The sequence below is a fragment of the Meriones unguiculatus genome, chromosome 8 (genome assembly GCF_030254825.1).
Source record: "Meriones unguiculatus strain TT.TT164.6M chromosome 8, Bangor_MerUng_6.1, whole genome shotgun sequence".
NCBI classification, from domain to species: domain Eukaryota; kingdom Metazoa; phylum Chordata; class Mammalia; order Rodentia; family Muridae; genus Meriones; species Meriones unguiculatus.
The window spans coordinates 47,503,074-47,522,757 of NC_083356.1; the positions used below are offsets into that span (position 1 = coordinate 47,503,074).

At 41.4% G+C, this 19,684-nt stretch overlaps 1 protein-coding gene across 1 annotated transcript in view; it reads left to right on the forward strand.

The window, feature by feature from the left end:
* Ext1 (exostosin glycosyltransferase 1) overlaps window positions 1–19,684 on the forward strand; it is a 284,583-nt gene that overhangs the window by 230,432 nt on the left and 34,467 nt on the right. Inside the window, exons 2-4 of the mRNA XM_060389420.1 lie at window positions 7,464–7,557; window positions 9,157–9,264; window positions 13,554–13,673. Coding sequence (XP_060245403.1) covers window positions 7,464–7,557; window positions 9,157–9,264; window positions 13,554–13,673 — 322 coding nt within the window. The remainder of the gene's footprint in view (window positions 1–7,463; window positions 7,558–9,156; window positions 9,265–13,553; window positions 13,674–19,684) is intronic.

Consider the following 19,684-nt stretch of genomic DNA (forward strand, 5'->3'; position numbering starts at 1 on the left):
TTTGTTTAGCACTGTCAGAAATGCTTCATTTCTAACCAGAGAATTGAGACACATGTCTTGGAACTGCATTCTTCTCAGAATAGTTTCTGAAATCTGGCACTGAGAATATAAAAGCGGGTGCAGCAAGACCTGTGTCCTCCCGAAAGCTTCCCAAGATTAATGTCACAGGGCACAATGTGTTACAAATCTCTGTCTTCACCTTTGCTACATCTGTGTTACTCTTCCTTCTAGGAAGAACTCCAAGGGACTATAGAGCACACTGCAAACACTGCTTTCCCTACGCAGCCTTCACGAAGCCTTCCACCTACGTGTCGTCATCTGTGAAATGGGGACAGTGGTTGCACCTGCTTCTCTTGGTGGTTGTAACAATAAAATACAACAGAGAGTATAGATTATGTGGCACTGTGACCTGTCCACAGGAAAGATTTAATCATTAAGATTATTGTTATTTGTATAATTGTCATTAATGGTCATCATATTTATTCATGTTTTTATATATTAGCCATTGAGCTGTAACCAGAATGTTCTTTTGAGACAGGGTCTGCCCATGTAGTCCTCACAGTGCTGAAGCTCACCGTGTAGCTCCACCTCCGCCTCCCGAGTGCTGGGATTAAAGGCTTGTGCCACCATGACAGTTTTCTACCCTTTTGAAAGTATAAGCTATACTGAGTACATGCTGTAACTGTAGCGATCACCACTCTTCAGTTCTGAACTGCCACCTATAAGTGGCCGCTTCTTGTTGAAGAAGCCAGAGAGTGTTTTCCCTCATCTTGGATTCTTTGTTCCCGATGGCCTACCATTAGGCTAGAAATGTCCATTCTCTCCCTGTACCTGTAGGTCTTGCTCCCCCAGCAGTACTTAGCTAAGAATCCGGGAAATGTGCATGATACACCCCTGTTGTCACCAGTGCCGCCTGTAGCCTTGCCTTATCTTCCCTGCATGATGCCACCCCATGCCTCCAGATCAACATCTGCCCGAACCCACTGATTTGTATTTATCTGACAACTTCACAGCCTTTTCAATGGTCCGGGCCCATCCTATGTGGTACCTAATATGGGGAAGGCATCCTCCTGACATTTGCCCAATGGGTGGAAGAAAACACACAGTACACGTATGCACACAGGCAACACACTCAACCAAGAACAGAGATGTTGCCGCATGGATGTACATCTCATTTTCCTCATCCCAGGGCGCTCTGTGGGACTTCAACCATCCCAAGTGTTTTCTTTGATTCTTTTCCTAAGAGATGTTTCTCAAACCTGTAATTACTCATAAGGATTGGGGCCGACAGGCTCAGATCAGCTGTGGATGTTCACCCAGTTCATAGATAAATACTTAAGATGAACTAACACCTCGGGCAGACTGGAATTATGTGAGTCTGGAGATTAGAGGCTCATCACTGGCTTCTTCCCGTTCCTCAGTGGCTAGCAAAATAAAGCAGGATCACTTGGCAGATGTGCTTGGGACAGAGGATCTGTGGGAACCCCAGGAAGACTGCGAGGCACAGTAGTGGCATCCTTCCTTGTGCAGCTTTTGATGAGGATGGAAAAGCTTTTAAACTTTGCACCATTGCTGTGTCGCGATGTGCAGCTTCTGTTTTTATTTTACTCTTGAAGGAGCTGCTTCACATTTGTCTCTTGGCTGTCTTTGCAAATCTGTTTTTATTTTATTTTACTTTTTATTGTTGGTAGTTTTTTTAAAAATGTTTATTCCATTCCTTCTGATATAATTTGTCATAATACCTTGCAATTGCATACTGCTTTCCTGATTATACTGCATGTACATAATTTCATTTGAGCTCCACGGCTTTGAGAGTTACAGAAGCTAAGAGATTTGCATGGGAGGGTCACAGGGAGATCCAAATTCCAAATTCTTCAACTCAGATTTTCTCATTTACAACCGCCCATGTTTCCGATAATCTGCTGCCTTCCTTCAGCTGTGGTGATTATAGCTATCAATTTTGGAACTGTTTATAAGGTGCTGTGCTTTAGTTAAAACGTATCATTTAGTCAGCATGGTAGAAGTATCATCCCCTTTGGATGAGCCAGGAAACTGAGCCTAGGCAAATTAACATTTCTGAAGATCATCCCTTTGGTAGATTGCAAGTCTGGAATGTGAATCCAGGTTTGGCTGCTTGACTGTTGAGCTCCTGACTACTAAGCTTTTAACTACCAGGTCTGTGCTGCTCAAAGTGTAGTGTGTCTGACAAAGAACTCACATGGAATCCAGGGCTCTTACTCCAGAGATCTTGATTAAGCAGGTCTGGGTGATGTTGAGATCTGTGTAGTTCTCAGGTAATGCAGGTGATGCTGGCGGCTGGGGGAGCAGTTGGTGAAATGGTAGGTCCACTCTGTCCCCTTGCCCAGTTTGCACTGACTCACTACTAGCAAAAACACATCATGTGTGGTGAGGAAAGGCTTCAAGTAGCATTATTCCATAGCTCATCTGAAATGGGGTATAGCCATACGTTATACAGTATAACTTTAGGAAGAAAGTGACTATTGCTATTGAGTGGTATTGGTTTCCAGGTTAAATTCAGGGTCATGTCCTTTTTATTGGTCATTTTCTCCATAGCCCCTTAGGAAGACTACTCTAACTCCCGTGTCATTACCTTGGAGTGAGGGCTGCAATACCCATCTGCGAAGGAGAGCAAACCGGTTCATCAGTTAAAGCTGGAAGCTCTCTGAGAGCAGTTGTTGCATCTCCTTTCCCACTCACTTGGTTTAGTGTGTTTGTCTTTTAAGTTATGTGTGATTATAACATGTTTTCATCTCCTGACTTAATCAAGAGAATTGGTCTAGTCTAGAAGATTGTTCTCCCACTTGACCTATCAAGTCTGCTTGTGTGTCTCCCCAGCCCTGTAATTACGCTCTATAACAAATGCTGTGGAAACAGCACTGCCATGTGCACTCTTGAGAGGGTGGCTTTGAACTCAGCGTTAACATCCTGGCCGTTCTTGTGGATCAACAGTCTGGTCCGTTTTAGGCTATACCACAGTCTTGCCTCGTTCATGCTTTGAAAGGCACCGGATGCTTTCCCCTTTGGGGCTCTTACAGTTAAAACTGCTGTACATATTTGTGGGCAGTTTTTCCATGTAAAAATAAGTCTTCATTTCTCCAGCATAAGTAGAAGTGCTGGGTCATGTGAAAAGTCCATTTTTAGTTTGAGAAGGAACTGCCAGCTTGTCCCCAAAGCGGCCTCACCATTTTCACTCTTCTATCAGCACCATGGAAGAGTTTGTGTTTTCCACGTCTTTATTAGTACTTGTTCTCATCTGCCCTCTTGAATAATACAGTGTCCTAGCAGGTAGCAGGTGGTACCCCATTGTGTTTTGATTTGATTTCCATTTCTGCAGTAACTAATGACATTCACTATCTTCCTGTGTTCTTCTTGATGCTTTATTCGTTTTCTTTGGGAAAATAATCAGATCCAATTGTTAGCCTGTTTTTACATTGGATTCTCTTACTGTTGAGTCAGAAGAGTTCTCTACAGATTCTAGACCATTGGTTCTCAACTTGGGGGGTCACATAGCAGATATCCTAAACATCAGACACTTACATTACAATTATAACAGCAGCAAAAGTACAGTTATGAAGTTGCAATGAAATAATTTTATGGTTGGGGTCACCACAACACCAGCAACTGTGTTAAAGGGCCACAGAATTAGGAAGGTTAAAAACCACTGCTCTAGGCCAAAGTCCATTAGCAGGTGTATGATTTGAAAGCATTTACTCTGCTTCAATGGTTTGTCTTTTTCCCTTTCATGTGAGAGTTGGGGGTGGGGGTGGCTCCCTGGGTTAAGTTCTTGTAGGCAGAAGTACAAACAGGTGTAATGGAGCAGGCCACAGAACAGATGCCACTCACCTAAGGCTGGGCTGATTTTTCTCAAATAGACGTTACTCTCTCTCTCTTTCTGGTTTAGGGCTTTGGCACTATCTCAAAAAAGTTTAAATCAAACTTAGTGTTTTTTAATTTTTTGCTAGTAAATTTTTTGCTTTGGAGGAGAATTGCATGGGCTCTGGATGCGTCCCTCTGGAGTGATGACATGGTTTTCCTTGGTGATGTGAATGCCTGTAAGAGATTTTACTTTTTTGTTGTTGTTTTTGTTTTATATTTTTGTATTTTGATGCATGGTTGCTCTGTGTAGCCTTGGCAGTCCTGGAACTAGTTCTATAGACCAGGCTGGTCTTGAACTCCTGGAGATCCTTGCCTGAGTGCTGGGATTAAAATCACGGGCCACTACTGCATGGCTTGAAATTTTACATTTTAGTGATTGTCAGTTCCTTCTTGAGTAGATAAAGCAACTACCTTTGAATAGTGTCTGTCTGAATGTGACTGTATTGTCAGAAGTGTTTCTTAAAAGAACAGATGAATAAATGAACAGGGTTAATTAAGAAAAGGAATATCACACTAGACTGAGTTATAGGATACCAGAACAGGACATTCCCCAATTGAAACCAGTAACTGGCCCAGTTCAGCGGCAGATTTTTTAATCCGTGGTAGAGCAGTAGTGCACACCTATCCTCCCAGCACTCAGGAAGGCACAGGCAGGTGCATCTCTGTCAGTTTGAGGCCAGCCTGATCTACAAAGTGAGTCCACGATGGCCTAGACTATACTGTCAAAACAAAAAACAAAACAAAACAAAAGGAGGGGACCCATCATTATCTCTGTGCTTGAAACACCCCATTATTTCATCAACTCATTGGCCATAGAATCCAAAAGAGAAAAACGTTCATGGGCTGAACATCCTTAAAAGTTGGAATGGAAAATATTTGTCTCGGTTACTTTTCTATTGCCATGAGGAGATACCATAGAGGCTTGCCTACAGTTTTATTGGGTCAGCCCATGACCATCATGGTGTTGAATGTGACATCAGACAGCTGAGATCATTTGATCCACAAGGAGCAAGCAAGGGCAATGGGAAGCCTCGTGTGAAAACTTTTGAAACCTCAAAGCCTGTGACACATATCCTCTAACAAAGCCATACCTCCCAACTCTTCCCAGAACAATTCTACCAATTAGGGTCCACACATTCACATAAATGAGCCTAAGGAGGAGAATTCTTATTTAAACCACAGTTATATATGTATGTTCTGTATGTCTTTATATGAATGTACTCATCAGACACTGTGTACATATGAGCAACTATGTATTATACATGTAGACACTTAGAAAGGTTATGGAAAGCTTCCCAGTGGTAGAATATTCTCGAAAGACATTTTTCCTTTGTTTCCTGAGAATGATAGCGTGAAGGGTAAAAGAATGTTGAAGCTGACTGGAGACTTGAAGTCCGGCTGGCTCTTTTTTCCAGATGAGGAAACTGATGACACGGAAGCCCCCATGTCTCATAGCAGGAACTAACTGGCTCGGGGGCACTTTCCACATCTCATTATATGAATGACTTCAAGCTTCAATCATGTGGCTTCAGTTGCTACATTAGCAACTAATGCCTCCGTTACAGCCATGTAAGATCAGCACCCCAGTGGAGCCATCACCTGACTTGTTCCCAGGAGTTTTCTGCCCTTCCTCTCCTTCCACACATTCTATAAAGTAAATTTTGCAAGTGGAAACTTTGAAACTTGTTACAATCCAGGACACTAATAAGATTTTACATTTTTAGCAGCTTAATGATGGGGATGTAGGACTCTGTGCTGGTCCCTCAGGGGTTTCTATTCTGGGTATCTGTTAAACCTTGCAATAGTTTGAAGTGTGTTCGACCTTTCTATATTAAAAAAAAAATCAGTTTAAGTTTCACACATAAATTTGTGTCTGTGTATTCTTTCCCTCTCCTCTACCTATTAGATAAAATTCAGACATTATCAACATTTGAACTTCAAGATACTTGTCAATTAATTTTTCTGTGTTTGGCAAAAAAAGAGAAGTCATTACCATCGTAATTTAATATTTTTATTTAGCTAAATTTGATCCTTCTTAAAAATCCTTTCCACTTTGAAGTCTTATTTGCAGCTTAATTAATGCAGCAAGGGCTTTTTATTTTGCTCTCAATGGAGATAATCTTAATCTATTCACAGTGACCTTTTCTTGTGCAAATTAGTTGTACATGCTTGTTTAAGCAAATGGTCCTTTGCATGATGTCTCTTCTTAATGACGGGTTTATAATTGAAAATTGGCTTACTCCCATATGCCTAGTTTATATGAGAATATAAAAATAGATGTGGACTTTAAAAATATGAATGTATATATCAGTATCCCAAAAAAAGAAGAGGGAAGAATCCAGTGCCTTTAGGCTATGGTTAAATTAGACTATTAGAGTTAGAAAATGCTGGTGACATATGCTACTGTCAGAGTCACACCTGTCTGCACCGCACTGGAAGTGCTTGAAAAATGAGAGCGATTTCATCTTGGCTGTACGACTCAGAGTCTTTATAGGACATGAGGCATCTCTAGCTATCCGAGTTTTCTTAGACTCTTAATGAAGTTGAAAGTGCATGCTTGGGAATGTATTTGGTGTTAATCACTTTTACAGTGGAAGCCTCAGACAATTAAATGCTTTGTGTTGTTCCTAAATCACTCACAATAAGAGACAGGTGACAGTCACGTTATAATTTGTCTGGAGCCCCTCCCCCCCCCAAAAAAAGTATAATACCATCAGGTTGCACATGAGTAAAAAGAATAATCACACTTTTTCTATCCTGATTTCCAGTACCACCCTGCTATTTTTTACTTTGTTATACTTCTTTCTCATTCTGCATGAAAGCTTTCTTCTACTGTCTCCACCCTGCCAAGCCTCTCCTGCATGCTCCCCATCCCAGTCTTTCCTCAGTCAAAGCAGCCACACTTATACGTAGCACTTTTTGTCAGGAGTCACTGCATGTTCTTGGTTAAATGTAGCAACTCCAGTTGGAGGAGAAAACAAATGTTGGCTTGCGTTTAAGATGGAGGTTTCCGATGTATCTTTTAATAGCATGGTGTGGGGAACAGAGAACAAGAACATTTAGTGTTGCTGAGTGGTGTGGCATTAAGGGAGAAGCAGATGTATCGGGATGCTTCTTCAGTCTGTGGCAGCAAACTAGTTCACGGGGGGGGGGGATCTGGGTGGTATAAGCCTTTAACACACACACAGGAGGCAGAAGTGGGTGGATCGCTGTAAGTTTGAGGCCATCCTGCTCTGTATAGTCCGTTCTGGGCCAGCTAGGCCTATATAATGAGAGCTTGTGCCCCATCCCCACTCTGATTTGGGGAACAGAGGCTAGGCAAGACAAATTGTTAGGAGAACCATTAGACCTGTCTTTTTGTAAACTGTTTCCAAGAGATCCTGTTGCTTTATGCAGCATGAGCGCTCCTTTCTGCTCTCCCCATGTAACAGCCTCTTTGCCTCTAGATGGAAAAATAAGAGTAACCCTCTCCCACACTACTGGGGTAAATTGATGTACCCTGATCCTCAGCCATCCAGTTTTCCTCCTGGATTTTTTCTTGCTGATCATGCCTCTTGTTGTTCTAGATATGACTATCGGGAGATGCTGCACAATGCCACTTTCTGTCTGGTTCCTCGTGGTCGCAGGCTTGGCTCCTTCAGGTTCCTGGAGGCTTTACAGGTAAGAGGCTGTGAAACTTTCCAGCACTGGGTTGACAATTGAAGCTGATATGGTCTCTGTCTCCTCATACTCTGCTAGAGTGGTCAAAAAGAGGGCGTAGATTTTGCTGAGGACCTAAAAAATGTCCCAAGAAAATTTGAAACAGTTTTGAAGACCAGAGTTGGAAGTAAGATTGACTCCTGGCTTTGGGCATGAGAACAGTAAATGGTCTTACCACCAGGGAGACTGGATTCATCGGGGACACATCTGCTGGCAGAGGGCAGATGGGCAGATCTAACTACCTGTCTAGCTCCTGAGTTTGGAGAGGGGACTGTCCTCTTTTCCTGCAAGCCAGTCTCAGGAACACCAACAATGGGGTATTGCCGTTCTTTCGCCCCTGTGGGTTAAGCCCTCATCTTGGTCCTCTATTGATTCTTGAGACAGGGTTTCTCTGTGAAGCCCTGGCTGTCCTGGACTTGCTTTGTAGACCAGGCTGGCCTCGAACTCACAGAGATCTGCCTGCCTCTGCCTCCCTGAGTGCTGAGATTACAGGCATAATCCACCACTCCTGGATTCTTGTAAATTTTAAGAGTGATGCTACCAACTTGCCCATGTCCCAAAGCTCTGCAACTCAGAGAAGCTTGGAAGCCTGTGTGGGAGTCTCTCTGCTGTTCAATCCTGCTGTTGCAGCCAGCCTTCTTGAATGGCATGGAGAAATGTGCTCTATACCCGCCTCAGCCTTCCTTCCTGTCCTGCCAATAATTTACATTTTGTCATTATCTGTGTACTTGAGGAGTGTTCCGTGGCTTCACCCTGTCATTCTAACTGTAAGACCTGCTGTATTCTCAAGCTGCAGAGTTCCCTTCTCCGGCAGTGCACTCTTGGGTTTCTATGCATTCTGAGAAGCATGCCGCCACTCACTAGCATTCCCGCAGCTTCATGGATGTTGCAGGGAGCAAATTGCTCTCCGATTTGGATAGACTTCCTTTGGCAGCTGTATCTTGTCTAGCTAATTTATGTGCACTGACTGCTAGGTCTCAGTGCAGACTAGAAACTGGTATGACTGTGGCTTGTAACTCACCATGCTGGAGGGAACAAGGTTTTGAGTTAGATGTTTGCAGGGCTAAGAAAAGGGATAATAGTAAAGTCCGCAAAGGGCTACCTAGAAAGGCTGGACCCCAGTCTGTTCCCTGTTGACTCATGACATTGAGGTATCATGGTGATGGTGGGTTTGTGGCACTTTCATTGACAAAACTGGTTGTATTGAAGGTTGGTTTTATGCTTGGATTTTGTTGGTGAAAGCTTTTGTTGCATCAATAAAACTAAGGCAACAAGGCCAGTTATCTCCACAGAAGTCAAGTCAGCCAAATCTTATGGACTAGAATAGAAATGGGATATTCAGATTCTAAGGCAAGTCTTGAAAATCTTCAAGTCTGATCAGGGTGCTTACAATCCCACGTGATTTGGTAGTTCCAAACACTTTCTTTCTTTCTGGCCTGAGCAGTCCAGGACCCTTGTAATGTAAGCAATGCTGTTAATTGAATTTGGCCGATTCTTCTCGTGACGGGAATGGTTGCTGCTGTCACTGTCTCACGCTCATGAAACCCTTTCTTTGCTCAGGCTGCCTGTGTCCCTGTAATGCTCAGCAATGGATGGGAGTTGCCATTCTCCGAAGTGATTAATTGGAACCAAGCTGCCGTCATTGGCGATGAGAGATTGTTATTACAGGTAAGGAAGGGGCTGCGGCCTTCCGCAGAATAGCAGATTATTGCTGCCCCCATCCAAACTTTCAAAGAAGATAAATCCAAAAGGTCAGCTCCATAAAAGAAATCTTATCAGGAGAAAATTGCCTTTGTCATGCTGAATATGAAGTCATTTAATAGGATATTGTTCACTTTCCAACACAAAAATCTGTCCAGGTCCACAGAATATACTCTGCGAAGCAGCCGTTGCCGAGAAAATGCATGAGCTTTGTCGGGTGAGGAGAGGTGGATCCCTACTAGCTTCAGCACCAACATTTTTAGACACGACACTCTCCCAGAGCCCTTGCCTCAGTTCCTGCCTTCAGTCTGGTTGACTCCAGAACACAAGCTCTAGGGTTGGTTGGCCAGTGTTACCACTGCTGCAGTCCTCCACCCTCAGTACCTGCAGGATGGCTGTCACTTGGATGATTATATAAAAGAAGGGCTCAGTTGTACATGGGAAGGGAACTCAACCTCCACAGAGAAATGCAAAGGCAGGAAGAGTCCACTGGGATTTCCAAAGCCCCCTACAGTTTTGTTTGAGGTTCACTGTAAACTGTAAACACACTCTCACAGCACAGTTAATGGTTTCGCGTCTCCCCCACCCCCCGCCTGTGGCTTTAGACACTTTATCTTTAAACCTCTGCAAGCTTTTGTAGAAAGATTATCTCTAATGTTCTTGTTTTTAAAACAAAAATAATTGATATATAGAAAATTGAGTTCCTAGCTGTGCTTTTGATTGACCTTCTGTGCTCTCTGCTAATGGACTGGTAAAGGAATGTAGTCATCTCCTGAAACTCACAGATAGTGCACCCTGTGATAGAAAGCGCTGTGGACCATCAAGCCTAGGTCATGACAGCTCTAGAACATTTCTCTTGTCTGGTTTTCAGGTCCATGATCTTTGTCCCTCTGGGTCCTCAGTGCAAACCTGGAAGAGTGTACTGTGGGAATGGTGAGCCTGTGCACTGGAGTTAGCCCATTCTGTTCTAAGCAAAACATAGTTCCATAGGTGCTCACTAAGAAGGAGGTTTGGGGTTATTTGACAGGCTAATGTTTGTAGCAGGGATTCCCTGATTTAATTCAATAGGGACATCCTCCAGGACATACTAAGAAAGAACTCTCTTCACAGAGAGATAGTAGATGTCTGAGTCATTCACTCAAAGAGAGGTATGGGGTCCTTTTCCACACTGTCTTTGTCTGTCCTTTTATGCTGTTTTAATAGTACACACTCATTAAAGGAAATTTTGTAGATGAAAAACTTCATGTTCTCCTCTTACGTGCCAAGGCATCCTTGAGTTTGCTGTGAACAAGTTGGAGCTTGTCTTGGTATAGGGGACATTCCAAGACACCTAAGTGTGGTGTCCCAGGGTCTACCTCTTCACCAAAGTATGGCTATTTCACCCTTTGGAGGCACTCTTTGATTCGACTCTAAAGACTATATTTTTGACACCCCTGTACTCACACTTGTTCGTATTTTCCCCCCTCATCTGCAATCTGTTTTTGCACAGCTGCTTCCACACTGAACAGTGACTGTACTGTTGTTAACAATGGTTTTAAAGAGTTGGCACAGAGCCCAAATGTGTGCTCTGGGAAATGTTTTTTGTTATGTTACAATTTTTCATTTCCTGTTTTAGAACAGCTCTGGCATTTTTATTTGCATATGTTCTTGTCAGCCTGTCTCTGAGAAGCATGCCGTGGCTTTTCCTCTATCTATTTTGGTAGACCCTATTAGTTTTGTTATCATACATAACCTTTTATTAGGACTCCAATGAGTTCTTCAACTTTCATATCATCCCATCTAAATGGGAATTAATTTATCACTTTCCCATACCTGTCTCTGCAGACAGGCAGAGTAATAACCAATAGCCAAATGCCATTAGAACTTGGAACCCCATCCGCCAATCAATTGGAATTGTCCTGCAGAGCCCTTTGCAGAACGCTGTCAGACACTTCCATCCTACACACCAACTGGTAGAACACAGTTCTAGAAGATACAAGGACATGATGCCACCATGGAAGGGAGGGGCCTAATAGGGGCTTAGTCTGTGATACTTCTTTCCTCCTTTTAGAAGCACCATGAACTTGATTTTCTGGAGGCCATGTAGCAATGGTAGCTTTTGACATTTTTCCTAATGATTAGTTCTCGTAGCGATGATGATGATGATGATGATGATGATGATGATGATGATGATGATAGTAAAACACTCATGCCGACCTGTATGGCTTAGAGAATGCCACTGACATTTAAAAAGGCATGCTTATGAAAATTGAGAATGAGTTTTTTCTAATTTTTCTTTGGTAATCTAGGTTATTTTCTCAGTGAGTAAATAAAAATAAATTTTCTTGATGTATCAAGGATCTATGTCACAAGTGGTTTATCTCTTCTAAGGATATTTTATTTCCACTTGACCTTGAGTCTTCCAGTGTTTCAAGTTTACCTGCTGCCTCCATATTTTTTCAAGTATTATGATCCCTTCAAAGCATGGATTTAGTATCAAGTGTGGGATATTGTCTGAGCAAGTCAGCTTTTCCTTCTGTTCTTATTGTATGGCACTTTGATTGCTTTTTCTAGGGGCCATCTTGAATCTATGTAACATCATCTCCATCCCCTCTAAGGGGAACTCAGCCACACTATGGAGTATATTTGGAGTAACTTTCCTATTAATGCGGTTGGCAGAGCATTTCTTATCTAACCAAGATTTCCATGTCTTTCTGATTCACCGTGCATTAGGGAGGCAAGCATGCAGAAAGCTGAGCACAACAGGGCAGTTGATAATCACAGGGATTCCCCGTAAGAGTATTGATTACATAAATGCAACAGCCCTCGAACTCTAGGTACAATCAAAGAGCAAACCTGAGAAACTTCACCGGAAATCCAAGGCATGTATCTTCGAACTACATGCCAGGGCAGACCTATAAGTAAAGAACTGGCCCAGCTTTGCATAGAATCAGTTGGTCCAGCTTGAATATTCTCTCACTGTGTCAACAATGCTAATAAGTAGTAATTAGCTATCACAGTTAGGGTTTCTATATTGTAGACATTGTACTAGTCACGTACATCATCCTAACCATATCATGTTATAAATCAGTAACTGGAGAAAGCAACTAACTCATCCAAGGAAGCATAGCTAGTAAGTAGTAATATCAGAATCTTACATTGATGCTTTAACACCTTTATCAAACTATCACACCATGTGGCTATTAAAAATAGCAATATCCTGATGATAGCTGCAGATGGCCTTGTTCATTTAGGCTCTTATTTCTTTCTTTTCTTTTTTAAGATTTATTTATTTATTATGTATATATATACTGTCTGCATGTACACCTGCATGCCAGAAGAGGATACCAGATCTCATTATAGATGGTTGTGAGCCACCATGTGGTTACTGGAAATTGAACTCAGGACCTCTAGAAGAGCAGACTTCTGAGCCACCTCTCCAGCCCAGGCTCTTATTTCTTAAGTAGCTAGCATAAAGTCTACTCTCTTAGCTACAAAATATATAGCAATATTAATGTGAAGAAAGGCCTTCTTTCAAAATTATCTAACTTTGGTATAAAACAGCCTATGATGAAACACACACAATGTTTTGGAGATCCAGTGAGATTAGGGTAAGGGCTTGACCAAGTGGAGGGCTCTTGGATGTACAGAAGATTCCTGGGAAGCTAGAGGAAGGATATGTGGGGGGGGGGGGCATGGCTAAATCTGTCTGGGTTGAGTGCAGAGGCTTACAACCAGTCTTTAAATAGACACATTTATAGATACTTCATGGTTTGTGGGGTGACACTTCTTAGAAAAGTTTGTTTGCTTGTTTAACTTTCCGTAAGGCCTATAGCTACTTCTTGGAAGAAGTTGACTGTACATGTTACTGTCAAAGATTTCTTGGGCTTGCGGAGGAGGAGGCAGAACTTGTAGGAGTACCCTGTGCCGCTGACCTGCTGCTGCGGAATCTTAGAACTGAGCTAAGCCAGTACATAGCGTTTATCCATTTCAGTGCCACTGAGGCTGTTTTCCCTAGACCTGCTATTTGTACTGACGTTTCTTGGAGACATTTTTACCTAGGCTCATCATTTTGGTGATGAGCCTAGTCTTTAACAGCTGAGCCATCTCTTCAGCCTGGTTGGTGATTTTTAATAGGCCTGTTTTTGTTTGTTTGTTTGTTTGTTTGTTTTAGAAAATGAATGCTGTGAAGAATAAAAGTATAGCCTACTGGGTTGTTTTGACCGAGCATATCTATTTCACAGTTTTAATTATTATGTGTTCCCTTTATGTTACAGATTCCTTCTACAATCAGGTCTATTCATCAGGATAAAATCCTAGCACTTAGACAGCAGACACAGTTCTTGTGGGAGGCTTATTTTTCTTCAGTTGAGAAGATTGTATTAACTACACTAGAGGTAAGTAATACCATTTGGCTCGTGTTGAATAATACTTCTTTTTATCTCAACCTTTTTTTGGTACTGGGTTATGCAGTTGGTCAAATAGAACAACTAACTTTTCTGTCCTTGAACTTGTTAGTGACTGTCCCCCACCTCCAATCTGTTTTACCATTCCCAAGCAAATTCCCTCATTCCTGACATTCTCAAAGCAGAAGTGACAAGGAGAGAAGTTATGCTCTGGACAAAGAGATTGGCTTTGTCTGACATAATTTCAGAGATATATGAGTAATGACTATCTTCCTGTCACTCAAACTCAATGGCATCCTTTGAAGACGTATTTCTGGAGTGTGTTTAGAAAAAAAAAGATAATGACCAAGTAAAGGAAATATGCTCTACCGTTCTAAAAATATGAACAGTTTAGTGGCCACCATAGTACATGTCACTTTAAGAGAAAGCAAAATTGATTTTAAAGACACATTCAACCTAACCAGCCAGTTTCCCATGTTCTAAGGTTATGGTAAGAAAACTATAGTCACCATTGTATTCAGCTGGTGTAGAAAGTGCTAATCTTTATAAATAGAAACTCAGGCAGGTGAGTGAATATATTCTATCTTCAAGTTGCTTTATTCTGAGTGTGCGTGCATACGTGTGTGTGTGTGTGTGTGTGTGTGTGCGTGTGTGTGTGTGTGCGTGTATTGTTAGGAATTGGACCAAGAGCCTTGTTTGTGTTGAGAAAGCACCCTGCTACTGAGCTATAGTCTCATTCCCTTAAATTGTCTTGTTTAAGGCAAGGGAAAAAATAGAAAATCATGAAAATGGTTAAAACCACAGGAAGCAGAGCATATAGTAATGGCTTAAGGCTTCACAGAGCAGTGAGAAGAGCTAAGAAAGGACAGAGAAAACTGCACACTCCTGAGTTCCAAGCCTGTGGGAAGGGAAGTGATCACACTGTCTCCTGAGGTATCCCAGGTACTTTCAGAATGGGGCGGTGCAATTTACTATACACATGGGGAATATTTCCTTTGAAAGTTAATGATCACTCTGAAGGCAAATATAATCTTGATTAAACACAAAACACCAAGTACTGCTGTGGAAACTGAAGTCACTGATTCTGTCCACATGATAATGTTCTTGCTGTGGTGAGGGCCAGAGTCAGTGCTGGCCCAAAGCACAGTGGGAATTGTTCCACACCTGCCTACCCTTAGCTCCAGGCCTCAGCCTTAGGTAGCCTGTCACCAAGCTTTTCCCATGCACATGCCTGGTGTACATCCTGAAGCTAGTTAAACAGAAAGCCTGTTTTGATTACTTTAAATTCTGTTTTGCTTTTGTTTTTTGGTCAGATGGGAGGTTATTTTCTTTAAAAATAATAGATCATTTCCTAGCCTCTTTCTTCTTAGAATGTTAGCAAAACTAACTGGCTTCCATCTGTTTCTTGCTCAGAAAGCCCACAGATAAAGGAAAGAAATTGCCACAATATTGTTGACACTTCTATATGTTAGAAGTTTATAATATTTAAAATATGAGCCCTTTGTCTTTTGTCCTAAATGTTTCCCGTTATCTTGTCATGTTGTTCATTCTGTTTTGTTTGTATTATACCAGTGTCAGTGTCCTTGACTTCTCTGCTGGCTGCACTTACAGTTCTTTGCCTCATAATTTATGATGTATCTACACACACGCACACACACATTTTTAGTGTATTCATGGTTTTTTTCTTTTTTATGTATGTGGCACAAACATTTTGTGGAGGAGGGGGCATCAGTCCTTGGCCTCAGCCTTCCTCGTGGCTGCCGGCATTTTGCTCAGCTCTTCCCACTTCCTCTGGTGTGGATGTGTGTGCCCACCCCCTTGATGAACTTGCTTATCCTTGGACACCTTGAGCAGCTCTGTGGCTCACTGCTCGTAGGATCAAAGCCACACATCATCTGTCTTGGATGAACCTGTGTGCTTGGTGAGGTGCCCGCAGTGCAGTGCTGCTGTGCTTTGGCTTGTGGCGTTCTTCCTCACCTTGTGGCCCTTGTTGAGGCAGATAGCCACGGGGTAGCACAGTGCCATGGCTGCTGCTCTCTGATGCTTCCACGACAGGATTATTGTTATTTTTATTTTTTTTACATCAAACTGTTTGGTTAGTCAGTTTGCTTTTAATCGTGATCTGTATTAAGAAGGAAGCCCTTTTCTCATTTTTGTTTCTTTCTTGTGAGCTGTTTTCTGGTTTTCCCATGCATTAGTTACTTTTTCCATAGTGTTCTGTGCTACGTGCTGCATCTTTGGATGTATCCTAAGCCTTTTTATCCTATCCTGCCTATATACCCAGACCATGTTTTAATTTGTCTTTACCCTAATACTGTCCAGTGGTAAGCCTCTGCTTATCCACCCATCTGTTGAGGTCACTGTGTATACTGTCTGTAATTACTGCTATCCGCATAGATGCCTGGGAATGTGTGCAGTGCCTCAGTGTTCTGCTTACGTTTTGGCCTTCTGTCTCTGCTGACTCTTTAACTGTAGTATCCGTGAAGTGAGATTACTGAACCAGAGTCCAGGCATTACTAAAGCCATAATGTATTCTGCTAAATTACTGAATTTTAAACTTTAAAAAAAACATTGTTTTATTTTATTTGATGAAAATGACACATGAAATTGAAGGACATGAGATAAAACTTGAATAAATGGGGGAATCTACTGTCAAGATAGCAATTTTCCTCGATCTAGACATCAAAGTCTTAAAAAAAGATGACAAAAATTACTCAGAGCTTTAGTTTGAAGAATAACTGCCCTAACATAACCTAGGATAGTTGAAAAGCAATAAAGATCATTTATTTCCATAGTTTAATTAGCAAACATTATAAAGCTATCATAATTAATATAGCTTTGATCCAACTTCTCAAGTGAGAGAAGGTATGAGTTATTTTATCTGCTCCTGAATAAGTTACATTTGTTAACATAATAGGGTCTGTAGTATAAAAGTCTTGGCTGCACAATCATGAGTCTTGATTGGGCTCTCAGTGTCTGTGTAAATGTCCCTTGTGGTAATGTGGGCCTGTGAGCCCCATTCTGGTGGGGGCAGTGGCAGGCAGATCCCAGGGGCTTGATGGCCAGCCAGTCTAGCCAAAACTTCAAGCTCCAAGTTCAGTGCAAGACTCTGTCTCAAAAGTTAAGATGGATAGTTTCTTTATGAAGATGCCCTGTTCTGTCGACCTCCGGCCTCCACACTGGTGAGCTCCTCACTCACACAGGCACACAAAGAACGAAGATAATAAAATTGACATAATATGATAGAGTTGAGTATAGCTGCATGGTTTTAAGCTAAAGAAGTTGTTCTGAGCATGATCTCAGGCATAAAACACTATGAAGTGAGACTATAAAAATCATTAAAACTTCTGTGTAGCAGGAGACACACCATAAAAAAAATGCAAAACCAAGGGCAAGGGTTCACAGTTAAAGTGAGGCTAAGAAAAAGTTAATCCTTTTGACATTTAAACTCTGACAGGTAGATTAGGAAAATACTCAAGTTCCCAACTAGCCTGAAATACGGTGAGACCTTGCCAAAAACAAACAAAAATTCTTGTATTTTCAGATTGAATGGTTGAGGTACATCTTTTCCCAAAACTAGATGAAGTACACCCTTTTACAAACATTCTGAAATAGAGTACGAAATGAAATGTTTTCAGTTTTTTTAAAAGGAAAACCTCCCGATTTTTCAGCAATGTATGTATACATAAATTATGTGTGTGTGTGTGTGTGTGTGTGTGTGTGTGTGTGTGTATGTGGCAGATGTGTATAGATAATCTCCACATACAGTAGTTTGACTTAATGAGCTTTTTTTTCATTATTGATGATTCAAAAATAACATGCATTCAGTAAATCCATATTTTGAGTATGCATTTTTGTAGCATTTCCCAGGCTATTACTATGTGTGATAGAATATCGTGTTGTGAAACTGGGCAGTGGCTATGAGCCCTATCTCTGGTCAGCCACACTCATACTGTGTGTGTACTGTGTTGCTAAGTTACTGTGCTGGATGAATCAGGCATAGTAAATACATTTTCAGTTTATTTTATTTGCAGTCTATGATGAGTTTATCAAGATGTAACACCGTCATAATCTAAGAAATTTCTATAGAATCCTTTGTGGTATTGTACAGATGTATGTAATGAAGAGAAAACGTGTAAAACTGAAGTGTAGAGTGACTTAATTGCTAGTTAAATTTAAATGTAGTTGTTCCCAAGAGCATACAGTTGAGTCATATATGCATCAGTTGCTATGAAAGAGATGTTTGTCCTTACTCAAGAAAGTTACAATGAAAGTGAAATACCTCTTTCCATCTATGATGTCAAGAGATGTCAGAGGGAATCCTGGTGGCGGTGCCACCGTGGGTGCAGAAGAGAGACTCTCAGATTACAGTGTAGGATGGCTACCCTGCTAGAGCAGCCTAAAACAAGAGGCCAAAATCTTTAAAAAAATAAATAAATAAAAATACATGCACTTCTTAAAAGGGTAATGATCAAATGAACAAAGTTGCATAAAGCATAGACTACAGTGTTTATTTTAGCTATAACATCCTCAGTCAGGTAGTTAGAAACAGACTGGCCAATTGTGATGGCTCTACCTTGGGAAATATTATATAGACACTGAGTGTAGTAAGGACATATGTTTACTGTTGTAAGACAGTATTTATACTTTTAAAGGTTGGGATATATTCAGACAGTATGAACCAGTCTTCAATTTTGGTTAAAATACTACAGACTTAGATACATATAGGAAAAAAAAAAAAACATTTTTTGTTTGTTTTGTTTTAAGGGGTTTTTGTTTGTTTGTTTGTTTGTTTGTTTTTGTTTTTGTTTTGGAACAGGGTTTCTCTGTACCCTGGCTGTCTTGGACTCACTTTGTAGACTAAACTGGCCTGTAATTCATAGAGATCTGCGTTCCTCTGCCTCCCTGAGTGCTGGGATTACAGGCATGTACCACTGCACACTGCTGGGGAAAACATTCTTTTTTACTTTTTTATTTTGTTTAATATAATTTTTTATTTATTACAATTTATTCACTTTGTATATCAGCTGTAGCCTTACCCTTATCCCCTCCCAATCCTGCCCTACCTCTCTCCCTCATCTTCTCCCTCCCTCATCTCCCATGCCTTCCCCAGTCCACTGATAGGGGAGGACCTCTTCCCCTTCCATCTGATCCTAGCCTATCAGATCTCATCAGGACTGTCTTTCATAGTCTTCTTCTGTGGCGTGATAAGGCTGCGCCTTACCAGGTGATCAAAGAGCCAGTCACTGAGTTCATGTCAGAGACAACTCCTGTCTCCCTTACTAGGGATCCCTTTTGGAAACCAAGCTGACACAGGCTACCTATGTGCAGGGGTTCTAGGTTATCCCCATGCATGGTCCTTGGTTGGAGTATCAGTCTCAGAAAAGACAGCTAGACCCAGATATTTCAGTTCTGTTGTTCTCCTTGTAGAGCTCCAGACCCTTCCAGGTCTTTCTACCTCCCCCTTCTTTCCTAAGATTCCCTGCACTCTGCCCAAAGTTTGGCTATGAGTCTCAGCATCTGCTTTAATACTCTGGTGGGTAAGAGTCTTTCAGAGGCCTCTGTGGTAGGCTCCTATCTTTTTCCTTGTTTTCACCTTCTTCTGATGTCTATCTCATTTGCCTTTCTGAATGAAGATTCAGCATCTTACCCAAGGTCATAATAGTCAGAATCTGGAAATAACTAAGATGTCCCTCAATTGAGGAATGGGTACAGAAATTGTGGTACATTTACACAGTGGAATACAAGGAATTAAAAACAAGGAAGTGATGAAATTTGCAGGCAAATGGTAAGAACTAATAAAGATCATCCTGAGTGAGGTATCCCAGAAGCAGAGAGAGACACATGGTATATACTGACTTATAAGTAGATATTAGACATGTAATATAGGATAAACATACTAAAATATGTACACCTAAAGAAGCTAAGCAAGAAGGAAAAACGTTCTTAACAGACAATATGAAAATACTAGCTGTGTCCTCCTTTAAAGATTTATGTATTTT